General features: G+C 28.6%; 2 protein-coding genes across 5 annotated transcripts in view; both read left to right on the top strand.

Annotated features, from left to right (window-relative positions):
* LOC136969644 (homeobox protein OTX2-A-like) overlaps positions 1–11,317 on the top strand; it is a 40,390-nt gene extending 29,073 nt beyond the window's left edge. For 3 of the 4 annotated variants that reach the window (XM_067263914.1, XM_067263912.1, XM_067263913.1), the window contains 2 exons: positions 4,783–4,946; positions 10,171–11,317. In XM_067263914.1, coding sequence (XP_067120015.1) covers positions 4,783–4,946; positions 10,171–10,743 — 737 coding nt within the window. In that variant the 3' untranslated portion in view covers positions 10,744–11,317. Of the gene's footprint in view, positions 1–3,238; positions 3,698–4,782; positions 4,947–10,170 lie in introns of those variants that run through there. The other variant, XM_067263915.1, reaches the window with a different exon arrangement.
* A 7,294-nt stretch (positions 11,318–18,611) lies between these two features.
* Tmem63 (transmembrane protein 63) overlaps positions 18,612–19,884 on the top strand; it is a 175,155-nt gene continuing 173,882 nt past the window's right edge. The window contains exon 1 of the mRNA XM_067263938.1: positions 18,612–18,621. The gene's annotated coding sequence lies outside the window, so the exon portion shown is untranslated. The remainder of the gene's footprint in view (positions 18,622–19,884) is intronic.

Below are 19,884 nucleotides of genomic sequence, written 5' to 3'. Positions count from 1 at the left end.
ATTCGGCCAAAGATAAAAAAATAACCCCGGGCTGTAAACTACTTTAAAACGCGCCTTTCTTGCCATACGTAATAAATAAGCAGATAAAGGAATTAAAATAATGTCAAAGAAAAAAAGTCCATTCCTAATTTAGCTAATTTTTTCAATAAATCTGCCCGATGTGTTCCATAAATAACTCAGAATACGTTGAAACAATGAGCAGTGTTTTAGCGGAAAACAATTTGTCCGGAGCATATTCGCGGTTTTGAAAATTAACAGTCTGCCCACCCAGAAAGCCCTCTATTTAAACCTAAAAACTGATTGACGAGACATGCCAAGGATGTCTATCCTCCCTCCCATCTTCATGACTAGAATTGCGTGTTGAAGCATCAACACGCACCGTTCGATTCCACCAATGGCTGACATCGTTAGCATTCGCTGTCAGGTCATGTGACACACCGATGATATACGACTATTGCAACCTCCTGTTTTTCTCTCATTGGATGTGTTAATTTCCTGACCATACAGGGGGAGGGAATAAAACTAAAGACCGTTTTTTTAATGCTATCTTTCGGTTTTGTTAAGATTTATTGACTAAAACATAATAAAAATTAAGGTCATAATAATTATCTGGAAAAGTAATAAATTGCATTTCCTATCTCTGTTTTTTTTCAAGGATTTCTTTTCAATTATAATAATAATATCTCTGTTTAGACCTGAAAAAGCTAACCTTCTTTTGCTTAAAATTTGTTATAAAAAAGAAATATATGTGTATTTATATACTGTAAATATTTAGGCCTGCTACCATTTCAATTCTATCAAAAAAAGGGGGTGTGGAAATGGAAATAAGAACGTAACATTATTAGTTTGGAGCTTTCTATAATATATAACAAACCGCGTATTTTTTCGTCTAGATTTGCACCGAGGAAAAAAATATATTGGAATTTTTTTTATGACCAAACAGGATTAACTTTGAAAACTCATTTTTGCCTCTCGCTAGATATCTGCCTGATGTTAACGTAGCTAAGAGAAATTCGAGTCTAATCTAATATACTGCGTGCTTATAACATGCCAATAAATCGCCAAATTAACATTAAATGATGATCTTCAATTGGAATTCAGTGGCTTTTTATTTTATAAAATTTTTATATTTAAATATTATATCATAAATGTAATATTTCCCATAAATAGCTGTGTAAATAGAGATTACGTAAGAAAATAAGTACCTAAAGAGAAGACAATAGTATAAATTTAATTAATATTATTATATTCTATAACATAAATTTTAATTTCTTTTTGATATTGGATTTAAGTTAAAGTTTACGGTATAAAATTGATACAGTTTTCATTAGAAACTGGACGTGTGGATAAGATAATTCTGTTTGTAGGCCTCTTAACAGTTATCATTCATTCGAAAAGAAACTGTTATACATTGTAGGTTGAGACAATGATAAACTTCAGGCGTTACACATAGATTTAGGGGGCAAATCAACCGTTAAAAATATCTCGACCGACATAACAAGTCATCGCCTAATGGTGATCGAGTCACGAGAGATGTCATATTTGCAGAGGTCGTAGGTATTTGGCCCAACAACATCAATCAATCATTTATTTCACATCCGTTTTGGTAGAGAGGTAGCCTAGTTATTACATAATTAAATCTATCAGATAACCCAAAGATTTACCACTAAACCGTATGTTCTGCTGCATGAATCCTTTAAGTGACATCGCTCGAGACCATTCCGCTATTTTGTGCTCCAAGTAGTATTTTAAACATACAGTATGTTTATGGAGGGGGAAAAATATTAACCTTAATTCAGCGTGGGTGTAAATTAAGAAAACGTCGTGAGGACATGTAAAATTTTCCGTAATACTATATGGATTTAGGCCTATTTCATCAGTGAAATCGATTTAAAAAATTAATTTTTTCTCCTACGTACTAAAAATAAAACTTTTAAAACTATATCTGTAAAATTTGATATCAGAAGTATTAAAAAAAAATCTTATTTTCGTCCTTTATTGAAATCCTAATTTAAATTTGTTAGCTGTCTTGTACGACTTCTCGTGCTGCATTGTAGAATATTTGATGGATTATAAGTAAATTTTCGACATAAGAAGCTTAGAAATCCAATGATATAGTGAAATTCGATGATTAAATGAATTCGCAATTAATTTTCCCTTTTTTTCTTTATTGATAATTGAAACTGATGGAAATAATAAATAATGGGATAACATTTGTCTTGCAAAATCAAACAATTGATGAAAAAATTAAAATCAATATTTATTTATATTTTACAGTATTTAAATTTCTCAAAAAAAAAGATTTAAATCTGTAAAATATAAAGTGTTTTAACAGTATTTTTTTATTCAGTAAAGTGTTAATAGATAGTCCATCAGACAAAAGAAAAATCCGCATTTATATTGTGAAATTAAATGAGTCTAACAAGAATTAAAAACCTGTGAATGCGTGGAGTAATTTTTAACCGATCATTTATTTAAAACTCATCAAGAAGATTATACTTAGAGAAAAAATTTTAAGTGAAAAAACAGATTAAGAACAGCTTTAAAAAAAAGAAGGGGGCGGGAAAAAAACCTCTTTTGTCAATTGAACTTGTAGATGCGAAGAACCTGTTAACTGCATGGAAATAAACTCGTTTGTGTCCCGCTGAGGGCTTGATGTGCATTTGGGGGATACAATTTACGATCTTTTGCCAGTTATCTCGCACTGAACATTGTCAGATGTCTGTCACTTACGTTAGTGGTTAACTAACTGACAAAGAATGTAGTATTTAAGAGGCATCGCTAATGACTGTTAAATAACATTTATAAACAACTACTGAGTAACCTATAATATGAAGATGTCTAGATAGCGTTTAATAACACGATGATACAATTTTGCACCTATATTATTATTATTATTTATTATTATTTTATGTAAGATTTTTAAAATCCGATTTACTTAATTACGGATTTATTATTACACAGGTATTAACTCGATAAACATCAGTTTAGATCCCCCGTTTTTCTATTATAATAGAAATTTAATTTATTAAAACTAGAGGGCAGCACGTTTTTTTAATTGCTTTAATTTGCATTCTCCTCCCCTCCTGTAAATTTAAAAAATACAATAAAATCTGTTTAAATAGTTTTGTGTAATTATTTACAGGATTTATTGAAGTTGGAAAAAGTAAAATCGTTTGAAATTTATGCTAATTAATTCGATCTACTCGGATACATTCTGTACCTATATAAAATCAGTTATCATTGTTAGGAGCAGGGAGGTAGTTGTTAAACAAATTCTTCTTAGATAAGAACTGTATGTGTCCTTTTTTTTCCTCGTGTTAATGTGTAGTTTCGTCGAATCTTTACATCTCGTAAAATATTGCGAACTGCTGCTAAATCGTCTTTATTACATGTTATATAGAAGTTTTTACGTCAACAATCATCTGCCTAGAATATAGATAACGACCAAAGTAGTTTAATGAGAACGATTTCCTCTCATTGTTCACGTTTCACTTTGATGTTTTTATATTGCGTGCGATGCATATATTGACAGCGAGATACATAGCAATAGTCATTTGTAATTAAAATTTATATAGCATCATCGTCAGTGTACAGAGGTACGATGAATGTTTTTAATTAGCATTTTGGAAACTGTGTTAGGGTGTTATGGAACCTGAATACGTTTCTTGGAATTTCGACTATGGATCGTTTTATGGTAAGATTTATTTCCCCTTTCCTGTTTATGGAGAATTCCGAAGTATGAATTATTATCGATACGAGATTAATGTTGCATTGAATTAACGAGGGGAATGGTTTTATTTTAATGAGTAATTTATGGCTATTTATGCTCTGTTTTACGCAATCTTTTAAAATTTATTAATTTGAAATTTTAAGTTTTTCATTCACAGAATTTCTATATTATAATCCGTGTTTTATTTGTTCGTAATTCTCACTAAAACAACCTGTACAAGTCTTAATACCTTGATCGAAAAATTAAATATATAATATGATTTGAAAACCTTGGTGTTCGTTAAAAAAATATTTTGTGATCATTTTTTTCCGATTAAAATACTAAGGTTATTCGTATAAGCGAAGATAATAAACTAGATTATGCTCAATTTGTACGCCATCCCCATCTCTAGCTGTAAGTAAATTAAAATACATCAAATAAAACTCCCCAAATCCCACAGAGACGGTCGAGTCTCAGGGGACATATCAGTTTAGTAGTACTTAATAATAAAGAAGTGAATATGCAGGTCCTGTTTCTATCCCATTATATCGACCATACAATTATTTTCCCATTAACCATGTTTGTAAAATATTGTCTCTTCTTGTCTAGCGAATAATTTTTGTCAACTTGCTAATTTTTTACATAGATTCTTTTTAAATAAAACACTCGTTACACGTTATTGATGTCAATGCCGCTATTTTTAACATATTAATTTTACACGCAGCTTCTATCGGAAGCTATTGCTGATATAATTAACGTACTGGAAGAATATGTTTTACAAACAATAAAATTTATTTTATTTGCATATATAGATGTTGCTGTTAGTAAGAGTTTTGCAATTGCTAAATATTTATTTACATTTTATAAATTATTATTATTTTTATCATTTTATATTACACCTATTGCAGAGTATGGCAATGTATATTAAACAACACTTAGGTAGTTACTCTGTGAGAAAAATACTTAAATTTTTCTTTATTAATATTGATTTTATTATTGAAGATATACATAAAATCTTAATTGCAGTTATTTTCTCCAGCTAATTCTTGTACTTTTTTCTCTTTTTTAAGCCGCTCCAGCGCCGCCTCCAAGGAAACAACGGAGAGAGAGGACGACTTTTACAAGGGCCCAACTAGATGTTTTGGAAGCTCTGTTCAGCAAAACCCGTTATCCAGATATCTTCATGAGGGAAGAAGTGGCATTAAAGATTAACTTGCCAGAATCTAGAGTCCAGGTGAGAAGACATTTCCTCCGCCCTTTTTCAGATTGATTGTGGATTAAATAGATACTCAATCAACGTCCGCAGATTATATCTTTGTCAGAATAGAACATTATTGCGAACAGGCTTCTTTAAGAACCAAATGGAATTTCTAAGAAATTTGATATTTGAAATGGAATATTACAATATGTAAATTGAAGCTGAGAGTTTTTCTTACCCATATGAAACTTCATAGAATTTAAGTTAGGATGGATGGATAGATAGATATTTTTTTTAAAAGATATCTCGCTTCGGATAGTCTGGTGTAACTAGTTTATCCAATAATTCTCGATTTTCTTAATTTTTTTCCTGAAGAATATTACTATTATTATTATTCCCACATTCTTAAGTCGTGCTTTTGTGGACGGAAGAAATGTTTAACAAAAAAATAATTCTGTCATTTCGATATTTTTTAAAATTTTTGGTTAAAATCCGTAATCGATTTCTCACGTTACTTTCGCGGATTGGCTACAAAACTGGAATTACTATTGCAATCTGTTTCTGTCCTCCCACATCCGATTATAATTGCAATTAAAACTAGACTTATTTTTAACAGGTGGGTTTATTATTTCCACCAGAAACATAATTTGTATTTAACAGGCGTTTAATTTTACTAAACGAATGTTAAATTTTTAGGCCTTTCAGTTTATTGAAAATGTACTGTACAGTACCACGAAATTTATATATATAATATGAAAAAATTATTTTTATTTACATAAAAGTTTCAGACTATGTTCAGTCATTCATTCAGACAATGCTATTGTGATTAGCAATATGAATAGGAGATTTAATCATAGAAGATATTCTAAACCGGAAGCAAAGATTTGTATAATATGAAGAGTAAATAAAGTAATCTTCTCAAAGTTGCGAATAAGCTGCGTTATATACACACAGATAATCACAATATTGTCTCGAGTGAATGTATAGTTTAACAGAAAATAAAAAAAGAATTTCGGTAACTTTAATACTTAACAGAATATCTTTAAAGATATCAAAATAAATAATTTTCTCGACATAAAAGAAGCAAATGCCGATAGCCGCTAACAAAATCTTACGTAGGCCTACAGATCTAATTCCTATAGAATTGCATAGAAAATGGCATGTCGGTTATTTCAAGGACAATTCACTAATTGTTACATAAACAGAGAAATTTTTTACGAAGCAAAATTAATCCTCTTCTTCCCTCTTAGAGATTAAATTAAAATTTCAGTTTTTCACATACATTAACAGAGATATTTAATTATAATTGTAGATAAACCGAATACAAATAATTCCATCACTTCTGTTTTAATACGAGTCATTTCCTAACCTTTTTTTAAAATTCTATACACTTTTTTAATAAAATAAAAATTTTTCTGCTAGAGAATTAAATCTAAAAATAAAAGCAAGAAGAATTTAAAAAATTCTACTACTGGTATTAACATTTTTTCTAACAGATGTTCTTCAGTTTGTCAATAATTAATGTCCGAATGAGGAGTTTTAGGTGATGTGTTCACCTTCAACATCCGCTTCCGAACGATGGTTAATTACACATTTTAGCATTTCGATCAATCGCTGGACTTTGGATTAAAGATATGAAATGTTGGGTGAATAAAAGTATTAAAGCATTTCCGGTTATTTGATATTATGATAGGTAACACTCCTGCTTGTGTCGTCCCAATCTGAGGCCTTCTTTCCCAGAAAGAGCCGTAGAAGGGACATTTCAATTTTTATTCGTTTCTATTAAACTCGAACCGTTCTACCTGGGGCAAAAATACTCCGCCTGGAGGTCAGGTGTCTTTTTTGGTATGATCTCTGTCAAAAGTAGGCCTACTTACTTTTTCTGATTGTTTTATCGCAAATCTTTCTCGTAACTTAATGTTGCTAAACCAAAATAAGATTTCTAATTCGATAGAGAATTTAATCGGGTTTCTATATTAAGTTTTCTATGCCGGAGAGCGTAGACTTAATTTCGCTTCCTGCGATTTCGGAATGGTTAATTTGTTCCTCCTGTAATTCTACAATCGTACAAAGAGACGTGGATTAATGTTTTAATCAACGAAAATCCGAATATTTACGTAAATAAATAGTTTAGAAGATTAAATACTAGATAAATTTTTAAAATATTCTTTAAGCAATTATAAAATGTTGGATTTCTCTAATATATTTTAATATATTCAAAACAAACGATATAGTTTACATTAAGAAACACCATTCTAATTCTTCGGGAAGATGACAAATGACTTAATTAGCCCCTTTTTGTTAATTTATTTTTTATACGAGAAAAATTTCTCCTACCTCTTTCTTATACAAAAGATGCTTTAACTTTATCATGAGAATTATATTACATTAATTGCCAGGTATTCATATTTCTGTGCAAAACAGAATTTTATTAGCAGATTTGATATTTCGTGGATATTTAATTTCGTTTCTATTAATTTTATCATTTAATTTCGTTCGTATTATATGAGAAAGAATAAAGAATAGGCCCAACTTTTCAACTTTCTAAATATAAATAGGCCTCGATTATTTTATATATTCATATTGTATAAATATTGTTAAAAAATGGAAAATAATTGATTTAATTTTGTTATTTTTTCAGACTTTTTAATAAAAAATATTCATAAATTTCGGTACAGAGAAATATTAACTAAAACTAGATTAAGATTTATAGTAAAATATTGAATTTCTAATTTATAAATTACAATTATAAAGTGCTTTTATTTAGTTTTTACTTTACTTTTACGAAATTCCAAAGCTGTTTTCTATTTAAACAATATGGCATTCTTTTGATTTGACTGGTTAAAGTTATTTTAACAGGAATAAAAACATTTAGAAAACTTATCTCCTCCATTTTAAGTTTAGATTTCAGAACAGTGTGAAACACAATTCTAAATAAAATAGAAATGAAATAAAAATAAGACAGGATATTTTTTAAAGATAAGTAAGAAGAAAATGTTTTATATTAAAAAAAATATATATCAATTTAATCTTTATAAAATTTCTTTTTCTTTCTGCGAATTTTCGTAAAGTTAGGCCTTTTAATCTTCTATTTTTCTAATTTGTTTTTGTTTTTATAAATTATTTTTCTAATTTGAAAAAAGTTCATTAATTACATTATTTATTTTGTTCTTTTATTTCATTTCAAAACATTTAATTTCTTTCTCATTGTCTAAATTCTCTAATGTATAAAAGTTAAACTTGTAGAAATTGCTTTTATAAAAATCTCTTTTTTAAAGTAAGCAAAATGCCTGAATTATTTTTCATATATATATTTTTAAAGTCTGGTATAATAAAATTTTTTAATAGTGAGGCCCCATTAATCGGAAATGCGTCTAGACATAATTGATTATGGAGTCTGATTGATTTTTCTTGCATTGACAACTAAGAAGTGAATGCCATAAATGCGGGCTAATTTTTTATTTGATGTATGTACTAAAACACCCAAAGGAGCATTTTGTTAATGATTTATATGTTTTAAGTTTGTTTAGTATCGGATTATGAGGCCTATTTGTGATCTTCCTCGTTAAACCACATTTTTTTCCATCTCGTATCAAATTTTTTTTTTTTTTTTTTTTGTTCTTTAGGGATATGTAGGCCTATATTTAAAATTGCTCCTTTTTTTTTAAACGTTGAACATAAATTTAACAAGACAAATCTAGTTAAAGAAATATAAATAACTTACGCCACTTAATGATTTTTAATCTTAACATTAAGTACCAGTCGTGATTATTGACTTAGAGCAACATTATTAGCTCAAATTTTAAATATTAATTGTGTTTAGTTATTATTAAAACTTAAATGATATTTATGAATAACTTATGCAACTTGAATATTGTATTGTTTTTAACGAAACTATATTGATTTTCTTCCACAAACATTTATTGCAAATAAGAGAGACTTTTAAGATGGCGATTTTGTTTTCAGGTTTCAAAACTCTGAGAAAAATCGAGTATCTTTATATCGAGATATCATCTTAGAGCAAATCTCTAAATAAATTCACCATTCCTAAGGTTTTTTTCCTGTGTTAAAACTAAGCCTAATCATATTTCTTTTGAATAATATGAATAAATCGATAGGCCTAATTTCAAAACAGAATAATCCCTACTTTTGCATCACTTGTAGCTTCCGCTAAATTAAAAATTTAACAGAAAACTAACAAAACTCTTCCACATCATGAATTCATTAGACGAAATTCAAATATTTTTCTGACTTTTCTCCTGCATTTTGTGTCAGATTTCAGTAGAGTAGGCTAATAATCAATATTGCTCTTAAGCTTATTAAAAATACAATTTATCTTTCCGAATTCCATGATGATGTAGAATGTCTTCATCATTTTACGTTAAGCAAGTAAATATATAAGCGTAGCAATATTTTTTGAAAAACTAAAATAGAAATTCAGGAGGAAACATCATTGGATTTCTTATTTGAAAGTTTTCATATATTAGAACGATATATTTGCTTTTATTTATTTTTCATATTATAATAAACAGAATGGAAAGAAAAAGAATCGAAAACACTCAGATTTTTCTAGAATGTGCTTGGAAAATCCGGAATATATTCTCATTAAATTTTTTTCCTATCCGATTTCAATACTATTAAATTTATCCAATCCACAAACTAATAGAAATTTTGTTTTATATCATCAAAAACCTATAATACATTTTAATTATTTGTTTTAATATGGCTTAAAATTAATCTATTGACTTTTCTATTATATAAATACAGTTTCTGTTGCGACTTTGTTTTTCTTCTTTAAAAATGTGTGAACTTAATTCATGGTGTTTTTATATTTACAACGTTAATATATGGCAAAGTTTAAATCAATAAAAAAATGATCTTAAAATATCAAATCAATTCTTTTTCTTCAATAGCTTAAGTCGGAGCAGTTATTGTTGTGAACTATAAATTGGTTTCAGTTTTAATAGAGTAAATAAAAATATATGTTTAGAATAATTATAAGAATATCCACAATTCGTTATATCGAAATAATGGAAAGTTTTTAAATTCTTTCAAAACTTTTAGACAATTCTTGAAGCAATGAGCATAAAAGTAATTGTTGCATATAAAGAACGTAATATTCAAGTTGTTATACACAGTTTTGAAAGAAATAAAAATTTCGGTGAAGAACAAAAGACGTTCTCCACTATACTTTTAAACATAATGTTATTTTAACAGAGATTACTTAATACTTTAATTCGACTCGTTTTTATTTTAACAGGTTTGGTTTAAGAATCGTAGAGCAAAGTGTCGCCAGCAACAGCAGCAGCAAAATGGAGGAGCGAGTAAAACACGACCAAAGAAATCCAAAAGTCCTCAAACTACCAGTTCACCGCCAACAACCCGCGAATCTCCGTACAAACCACCTCAACCTCTATCAACTTCGCCTTCGGTGTCGTCAGTTAACACCAGCTCTATTTGGAGTCCCGCAGCAATCACACCTGTGTCCGATTTGATGTCCGGCAGCAGCTGTATGCAGCGTGCTTCGTATCAGATGACCAATAACACCCCTTCGACACCAAGTTGCTATAGCCAGACCTATCCACCGACAGCCTATTACGGAAACATGGACTACCTACCTCCTTCCATGACGCACGCTCAGTTGAGCGTCACCACCATGTCTTCTACTTTGAATCAAATGGGTTCGCCAACAATGACTTCCCATATGAGTCCTGTGGGTTTACCATCTCAAACTCTTACGTCTAGAACACCTCCGATGAACGGAGGTCTTCCTCCAACAGACTGTCTCGAATATAACACGGAAAAACCAGCTTGGAAATTCCAAATGTTGTGAAAGAGTTCCTTTTAGTGTGTCAACGCTCAACACGGCCATAATTCGGAGATGCTGTTGCTATCGGAATATCCCTTTTTCCTGAAGGCGATGAAGTGTCCAACCAGCAAATCACACAGTATATACCGAAAATAAGCCCACAGCAGTCATTTATATCATATCCCTTGTAAATAGTACAAAGTGTTGTCTTTTAGTAGCAGTTGGTATGTTAGTGAAACAGGGTATTCGAGGTTATCAACACCATGCGGATGTTGGTCATAAGCACTTTCCCGGTTCCCACTCATTTTTTATTTTGTTTCTTTCTGGGAGATTTACATTTTAAACTTCTGTTTTTCCACTTTTAAATTGCTGATGTTTGGAAAATTTTATTTAATTTTTAAAGTAAGTTTTATTGAAAGATTGTAAAGTGATATAGATAGTATATATAATTCCTAAATCCGCCTCCGAGAGTACTGAATATGGTGTACTGTTGATGTGGAAAGCTACGCGTAAGAAAGTATTCAGATAACATTACCAACTTTGTCGTCAAAAATTGCATGTGTATAACCGTCGAAATAAAAACATGGGATTATGAAAATGGTGTTCTCACTTTAATCTTTCAAAAACTTCTTAGTTTTCTACTAGAATTTTTATCTTCTTTTCACCGTGTCATCTAAGTAGAAAATACATAACTACAATTCGTTCATGCAAATGATAAACCTGAAATTTCAAACTAATAATATAAGAATTTTTGAATTCAATGTGAAGCAAGTCATATCTAAAATATTGATTTTTAAATTAATAACAATACATCGGTTTTTTTTTCTTTTGTATTTAATTCACTGAAAAATTTTAGTAAAATGTCATTACTCCAATAGTTTTTTTCCAATAGCAAAAGATCATTTTTAGAGCAAGATTATTATTTAAATCTGATATTATATAACAAAGTGAAAACGTCTGTAATTAATTAATAAAGAGTTCATTTAGCTAAGATTCGGAGCGAACGTATAACACCTGGTGCATTTATTTTCTTTCCTCGGTACAGTTTTTTTCGAAAGGAAGAACTATTCAATTAACCAAATGGAAATACTTCAGACGTTTTTTTTATATAAGAAAACTTCTTAAAATTGTTTTATATAAACAGCAGAGAAATGGGCAAAAATCTTCAATAGAATCTTAAAACGAAAAAGTAAGTTATTTGTCTGGAAATCCCGGTTGATTCGTGAGTGGAAATGCAATCGTCTGATTAAATGGGGCAGATGGAGAGTTGCAGAACACAACCTTAATCCAACCTAGCTGCAGTCGAGCAGTTTTCGTGTTTATTCAGAACAATAGTAAGACTCGACAAAGGTTTCTCCCACCCTTAAAATTTTTATTTTTAGTGTTTAAAAAGTTTTATGGATTAATTGAATGTATTCATATTATAATTTAGTTAGGTTTGTTCTATAAATAATAAATTTTTCAGAGAAATAATATAATATAACGTTCAGAAAAGAGAATGTTTAGAGATTTAATAAAGATTTTTATATTTATTTCATAAATAACTTCTTCCAACAGAAAGCGAATTTATAATTGTGTATAATATCGTCATTATTTTTAATTTCTTAAATAAAACTTAATACTTTATAAACGGTTTTAGAAGTGGGATATTTGTTTCCTTCCTCCATCTAACTGCTACTAAATAAGAATTTTAACTTATGTTCGAACTAAATAATGGTGAAAATTGACGTCACTACGTTTAATGTGTGAACAATTAATATGAAAAAAATTATAATACGCTCGTGTACAATTTATAGACCCAGTAAGGAAGTAAACTTACATTAAATATTGACACGCATAAATTTATGAGTAGATACTGAAAGATTATAGGCGTCGAAAGAGATATATATTCTTGCAGTTAGAATTTCATTTTATTATAACTAAATCTTTGATTTCATTATATATATGAACTTCACATATTACTTATTGGAAGAATAATATAGATTAATTCGATGACAAATGTTAACAAATCTAATTAAATATCAACCAAAATATATATATATTTTTATTTTCTAGAAGCTAATATTTTAAAAATCATCTCTATAATAGCAATATTTATAAATTAAAGATGAATTCTCTACGAATGAAAAAAGTTGAGAAACAAATTCTTTAATATTTAGATACTATTTTACATTCTCACCACTAAATATTCCGTTTGTGATTAAATTATAATTGAAACATTTTATAAGAGATAAATCTAATAGGTAATATGTTAAAAACTTAAAAGCTGTTATACTTACATAAAATTTCTTAAATAATTCTACTTAAATAATAATTTATATCCTCATTTTCTTCCATTTTATAAAATGCTAAATGGGATTTATAATTTTATATTCATTTATACGAAAATCCATTATTTGAATCTATTAATATAAAATTAATCATTTCGGTTTCAGTAAGTAAACTGTACATTTTTGTACATATATTTGAAACACTTAACTTCGATCCTTTAAAACAGCTAAAAATATTTTATCTTGAAAAACTCAAAAATCTTTTTCATAAAACCTAAATCAATAATAATTTTAATATAAACAGGTAATTTTTATTGTAAATTAAATAGAAATAAAGAGAATGAATCAATAAGTGACAAAACACAATGGATGTATCATCACGTTTAGCCCTTGGTTAAATAAATTACAATACATTAATTAACGGAAGGATTAAAGTTGTTTTAGAATCTCCGAAAATGCAAGAATTTGGCAGAGAAAAATAAATTCTGTTAGACATAGTAACAGAAAAATGTGGATGAAATGTACCTTGAGGTTTCACAATCATTACAGGTGCATTAGTTAATAAAATGTTATTATTTGAATATTAAATACTTTTATGTTCGGAGTCGTTGTGGAGGGACACTTGGGGGCCCGTGGTGATTTTTACATAATAAATTAATGTTATTTTTACTAAATAAGATCTTTAAAACTGCTTTTTATTAATAAACATTCTACGTATTTCAAATGTCTAACAAAAGGGGGCCCGCTCTACACCGGGCCCCATACACGCTCTTGACGTCCCTGATTATGCTAATAGTGTTATTGTTTAGATTTTGAAATCTCAATGGTTTAATTAATGGTTCAACTCGGGTATTTTATTTAATGAGTTTTGAAACTAGGAACGAATATAATCAACAAAGCAATTAATTCTCTTCCAATGTACAAATTAGAATAAACTTTTAAAAATATATTATTTACAGCATACAATGCATAAATTTGAAGCTAATTTAAAAGCTGCACCTAAATTTTCTATGCACTTTAAACGTTTTCATTCTAAAAATGCTCAAATTTTTCTTTATAAATAAATTAGAATCATCAAAAGAATGGATTTCTTAATGAATTTAATTCGAATAAAATTTTTCCTTATTTTCTAGGAACAAGGAGAAATAAATTAAAATTAGGAAAATAATAATAATAATTTTAAAATTTATATTTAATATATTATAATTTTTTTTTTTTTTAAAGTTAGAGGAAGACGTATCACGAAAAAATTACAAAATAGGAAAAATAAACGATAAAACTTTGACAGATTATTATTGCTATTTGTTTAATTTTTAAAAATATATTTAAATTTTAGTCACTTCATTCATTGAAGCCTCAATTAATAGATTATATATGGGTCTTTAAATACGCAACCTCCCATATAGAGACTTATTAAAATGTATAAATACACGTTTAATTATTTTATAAATATGTAAATATTCAAATAATATATTAATATGTAATTTTAATTTCATAAGATTAATATTTATTATATTATATAACAATACATTTTTTAAGTATTTCGTATACACAAAAAGAAGAGTTCGACCAAATGAAGCAAAATTATAACGTAGCATCCTTAAATAATTATAAAGAAAATAAGTTTTATTACAATAAACTCCACCAGAATTATATAGATCATCATTTGCGATATGTTTTTACGATAAAAATCGAATAAAATAATAAATAATTTTACTTTATTTTCTTCAAATTATAACATTTCCTTTTAATAAATTATTTATAATTTCTATCTCTGAACATTATTTAAATACGAGAAATTCGTATCTTTAACTCGCGATGATAAAATAATAATTCATGAATAAGTTATTGCAGAATGATATATGATGATACATTTCTCTTTGAAGTCTTCTCTGAAACATTGATAATCTTAATTTATGAATGATAAATGCCTATCTTTCTAATTATTACTATTAAAATAAAATAGTAAATTTTATAAATATTTTAAAATTATTTAAATTGTAATAATCAGAAAAATTTCTAATAAGAGTTATCCTTTCCCTAATGAGAAAGGCCGACATTTTTTCGCTAATTTAAAACTTTAAATGACAATTCAAAGCAAAAATATGAAATTTACACCTCTATAAATTATCGAAATAGTTTATTTTTTTATAATATTAAGACATAGGCACACTCGTTAAGGGGGTTTTTCTGGTAATTTTAAACAAATAATTTGTTAACTTTTTTACTTTCTCTACCTGATTTTTTCTTCTTGACGCCCGAAATTGGCAGGGAATTTTCCCCGCAACTCGACTCACATGCCCACGATTAAGCATTAATAAACAGCTAAATCCCGAATTCCGTACAAGTTCATCCTTTCCGATTGATTAATGCCCGATTAATCAATAATCTTACCAGGCACTTTTAAAAAATAAATCCACGTAGATTATAGATTTCACTTTTATAATTACTTTTTATCACTATTTGATTTAATAATTTTTAATTAAAAAATCAAGGTCTATCGACGTTAATTGCTATACATGTAGGAATTCTCGTGAAAATTTTTCTTATGTATTTTAAATCTGTTAGTTTTCTTTAAATATAATACTTATTAATTTTAATTAATTCTAATAGCAAATTTGAAAATAAAATTGTAAATTTCCCATTTAAAAAAAAAAAAAAAAAAAAAAAAAATCAAACGGAAAACGAGAAATATTTTGAAGTTAATATCGTAATAGCCCTTTTGTAGGTTAATTTAACTAATTATAATATTTATAAAGGCGTGAAGGTTAATATAAATATCATGTCTATAATACAAATTAATTTGTAATAAAACAGAATGACGTTTCGTCACGTGACTTTCATAGCGATGATTATGCTAATTACATTTCCGTTTATGTATCGTTATAATATTAAAATAACATTCTAAATATAATTAGATAATATCTATTATATTCTTTACTCATTATATAATGTTAAAAAAAAGTATTTTTGATGCGAAAATAAAATAATACACAAATTATTTAAATTACTTAACAAGAGATGGCGTTTTTTCCGTGCTGCCATCTTTCGTTTAAAAAATAAATTTAAAGAATTTCAAATATTCAGCTCTTCTGTATATTTATCAAATGAAAAATATTATAAAATATTTGATTTAAAATTCAAAGCAAGGCTGAAATATTTAAATTCGATTATTAATTACCGATAATTTCAAAATATCATTGCATTAATGTTTTTTATATAATTTCAGTCAGGAGATGGCAGCACTACGCGAACAATTATATATATATATATATATATATATTAATTTTGAACGAGCATTTCTAAGTCGTTAATACAAATTATCAAAACTAAATTATAATAATTTTTTTTTTGTTTTAAAAAATTAATTAAAATTTATAAAGTATTTAGCTAAATATTTAATTTTCATATAAACGAAATTAAAATTTAGAACGGGTTCAAGATTAAATCACGAAATAAAGTTCGGTTAAGATAAAAAAGAAAGAAGGAAGAAGAAGAACTATTTAAAATGTAGACAGCTGATTTATCTGTTTAGTCCTTTCTCTAGGTCTAAACAAATCAGCTGTCATTCTTGTACTGTCGAAAGTACAGTTAGGTCTGTGTTTAGCCTAATCTACTCAGGAAACAAGCGATTATTTTATTCAATGAAATGGAAATCCCTTTAGTTTATTATAATGCATAAAATCATCATTAACGTCTATAAAGTACAATTCTTCTGATATAATTGTTATCTTCCGAACAAACTGCACCAATGCTATACTGTACTTTCAATAGCACTAAGAAAGCAAATGCTTCGTTGATTTGATAATAATATATATTTGTTCATTAACGTGTACGGATTAAGATTTAAATATATAAAATTTAAGAAGAAAACTAAATTATTTAAACTTTAATTCTTAAAATTTTATTTCCCCTTTTCTATTATTGGATCTTTATAAAGAATATTAATGTTTAAAATACTAGACTTTCATTATTTCAAATATAACGCACACTATACTTAGCATAAACATCATTAAATTGCACACAATTGTTTCATCTTAACAATAAAAGGTAATTAAACCTGATTATTATCATCACATTAATACTATCAACAACTTTGGCAAATGTCTAGTTTCTATTTTAATTATTTAATGTAAGATTTATTATAAATAAATAATTTCTTGGTGATACTTTAACACGGAGAAAAAGTAGAAAAATAATTTGTTTGTTACGCATTTGTGCAATCTTACAAACAAAACCGAAATTGCTCTCGTAATCGAATATATAGAAAAAGAAATGAACGAGGCGAAATTAATCTAATGATGCTAAAATATATTTTATTAAAGACACTTATAATTCCAGTTCTATATAAAATTAATTTCAATGGACTTTTGCTGTAGTCTATTAGGGTATGATTAGTTGAGACAAAGTAGCCTACTAACGTGTAATGTCTATTGTCTAGCCTGTTTTCACCATTTTAGGTTGGCTTGATCCACAATGGGATCAACCTGCGTGAGAGAATAGGGAAACGATGTTAAATTTAAATTGTTTATAAAATTAGGACCCGAAACTATTTCGAATGAAGATCCTTTACAGCGGCAGAAAGACATTTTGCCGAGCGATTTAAACAGTTTATAAAGAAATGACTATAAGAGTAGGTAATTAAATGAATTGCGAACAATTTGACTTAAAAAAAAAACAATCGAAAAACCCCAGGAATTTTTCGGGAGTGATGCATCTCGAATATGTCGGGATCCGTCCCTCATCATCCGGCGCTCCGGATGATCACAGTGTATAAAACTGGCAATCTATTAACATTTAAGAATTCAGTTTTTTAAAAATGTTTATTTATTTGAGATGCTCACAAACTGGCTATAAATGGATCTAAAGTAAGGAGGAGTCTGTCCAGCAAGTCCGAATTTGTATCTCTTCTTGATGTTTTTCCCGTAAATAGTTCCCTAAACTGTCTATTTTGTTTGTTTCTCGCCTCAAGCTTCTTTCGAGTATTGAGCTCAATTGAGAGGATGCAAGTTTTATGTCCTTTCCTCCATGAAATACATTTTATGAAGGCTCGCAGGCATTGGATACCATGCATAGTATTCGAGGTAAAAGTCTTGTGTCTCCCTTGTGTAGGCTTCAAATTTAGCTAAATTAATTTTGTGATCACAATGTAAGTATTCTAGAATAATATATAAATATATAAAAGTTTGATTAGGTCTAGATTCACTCCTGTTATCTCAGTCGACTTCTCGGCATTTCTAAAAAATTTACCGGCAGAGTTCCCGTCATTCGTATTACCAGTTTGCTGTTTAGGGATATAAATCAGAAGACCTAATTCATATCTAAAGCTTTCATGGATTTCTTTCTTTTTCCGAGTCATCTTCTCTTTATTTTTAGTCCATTACTTGCCATGTTTTTATTTCTAAGCGATATGAAATATGAAGAATGCATTCACAAAGTCTAATCCAGGAATGAAGAAGCGCTACTCCAAAGGAAAGATGGTCTCTGTTAACTTTTTGATAACTTATTTATATTATTTATTTCAGTCGGGTTTGCCCCATACAGATAACAACGTTGGGTGGAAGAACATGATGACACGGCGTTACAAACTTTGCCGTCTACCATGCAAAATATTATAGTTGATGTTATGGTAATATCAAGTCGTTGAGAGCTATTAGGTGGACATAAGTGTTAAATTTGATGGAGCGACAGTATCTAGTAGAAGATGGCGCAGGATTTTTCCAAATGATGATTCTAGAATCGTCTGTACCATAGTAAATTTGTACAGGAACCAAAGTAATACTAAACAGACTTTCATCAGTAAAATATTCCCCGGAAAACTTCTGTTTGTACCGATCTCTGATCCTTCGTATCATCATTTGATGACGATGCCAAAGATATTTTCAGCCAAACGCAATTTCTCATTGACCTCTTCAATTTGACACAGGCGAGAGATTGTGTGGTCAATGAGACATTGTAGAGGGATTTTTGATGATGATTCTGTTGTGTTAATATCTACAGGATAACATAACTGCTTTAACTCTATGGTACGAGGGATAGAATTTGCAATTTAAGTTTTTATCTTGCTCGTGAATTCGTAGATAAAGATCAGTATTCATTATTAATGCCAAACGCTTGTTCCGGCGACAATGACACTGGCTTCTGAAGGACCTGCGGTTCATCTAAGGCTGTACCCCCTATTCGGAGATGCAACAGAAAGTTCTTTAACAATTGATTAATTGATTCGGAATCTCTTTTGCATTCCTTCCTTAATTTAATTTTTGTGGCCGTACTCAGATCTTGAAATTGACTGCAGGAAGTGTTGCACGTTTTGTTTTTAGATTTAGGACCTAGGACTGGATTTAGGCATTTCGAGGCCCTAAGCTGAACTCTGTATGAGGCTCCTTACCAACCCTTTACATGTTTAGAAGTCAATCATAAAAAGAAAAGAATTGACATAATTATATTATAAAATAAGGTACAATTTAAAAAGGAAAACTAAAAATTCTGTTTTGGTGATTTTTTGATGACAAAAAAGGCTACTAAAATATAAGAAAAGTTACTTATAAAAATCAGATGAATATTATATGAAAAGGAAGAAATCACTAGAAATGTAATATAAACAATATTGGTTATTAATATAATTAAATACTACACAAAATAAAAAAGTAAAGTATATTTTGTTGGTTTGTAGAAAAAGATTTTATTACAAAATTTGACTTCAGCTTTCTTTTTTGTAGAAATTTTTGAAGACCCTTGAAACTCGAGGCCTAATCTACAGCTTACATAGCTTACTTATAAATCCGGTCCTGTTAGAACCACAAGCGTTGAAAGGTTTAATTGGCTGGTCAGGTTCAATCGTGGAAGTATTTAGTCTCGGCATACTTGGACAGCTTTAAATATATTGCCAGGAAAT

The sequence above is a fragment of the Centruroides vittatus genome, unplaced genomic scaffold (assembly GCF_030686945.1).
Source record: "Centruroides vittatus isolate TY-2023 unplaced genomic scaffold, ASM3068694v2 contig_18, whole genome shotgun sequence".
Classification (NCBI taxonomy): domain Eukaryota; kingdom Metazoa; phylum Arthropoda; class Arachnida; order Scorpiones; family Buthidae; genus Centruroides; species Centruroides vittatus.
This window is presented reverse-complemented; position numbering and strand designations above follow the sequence as displayed.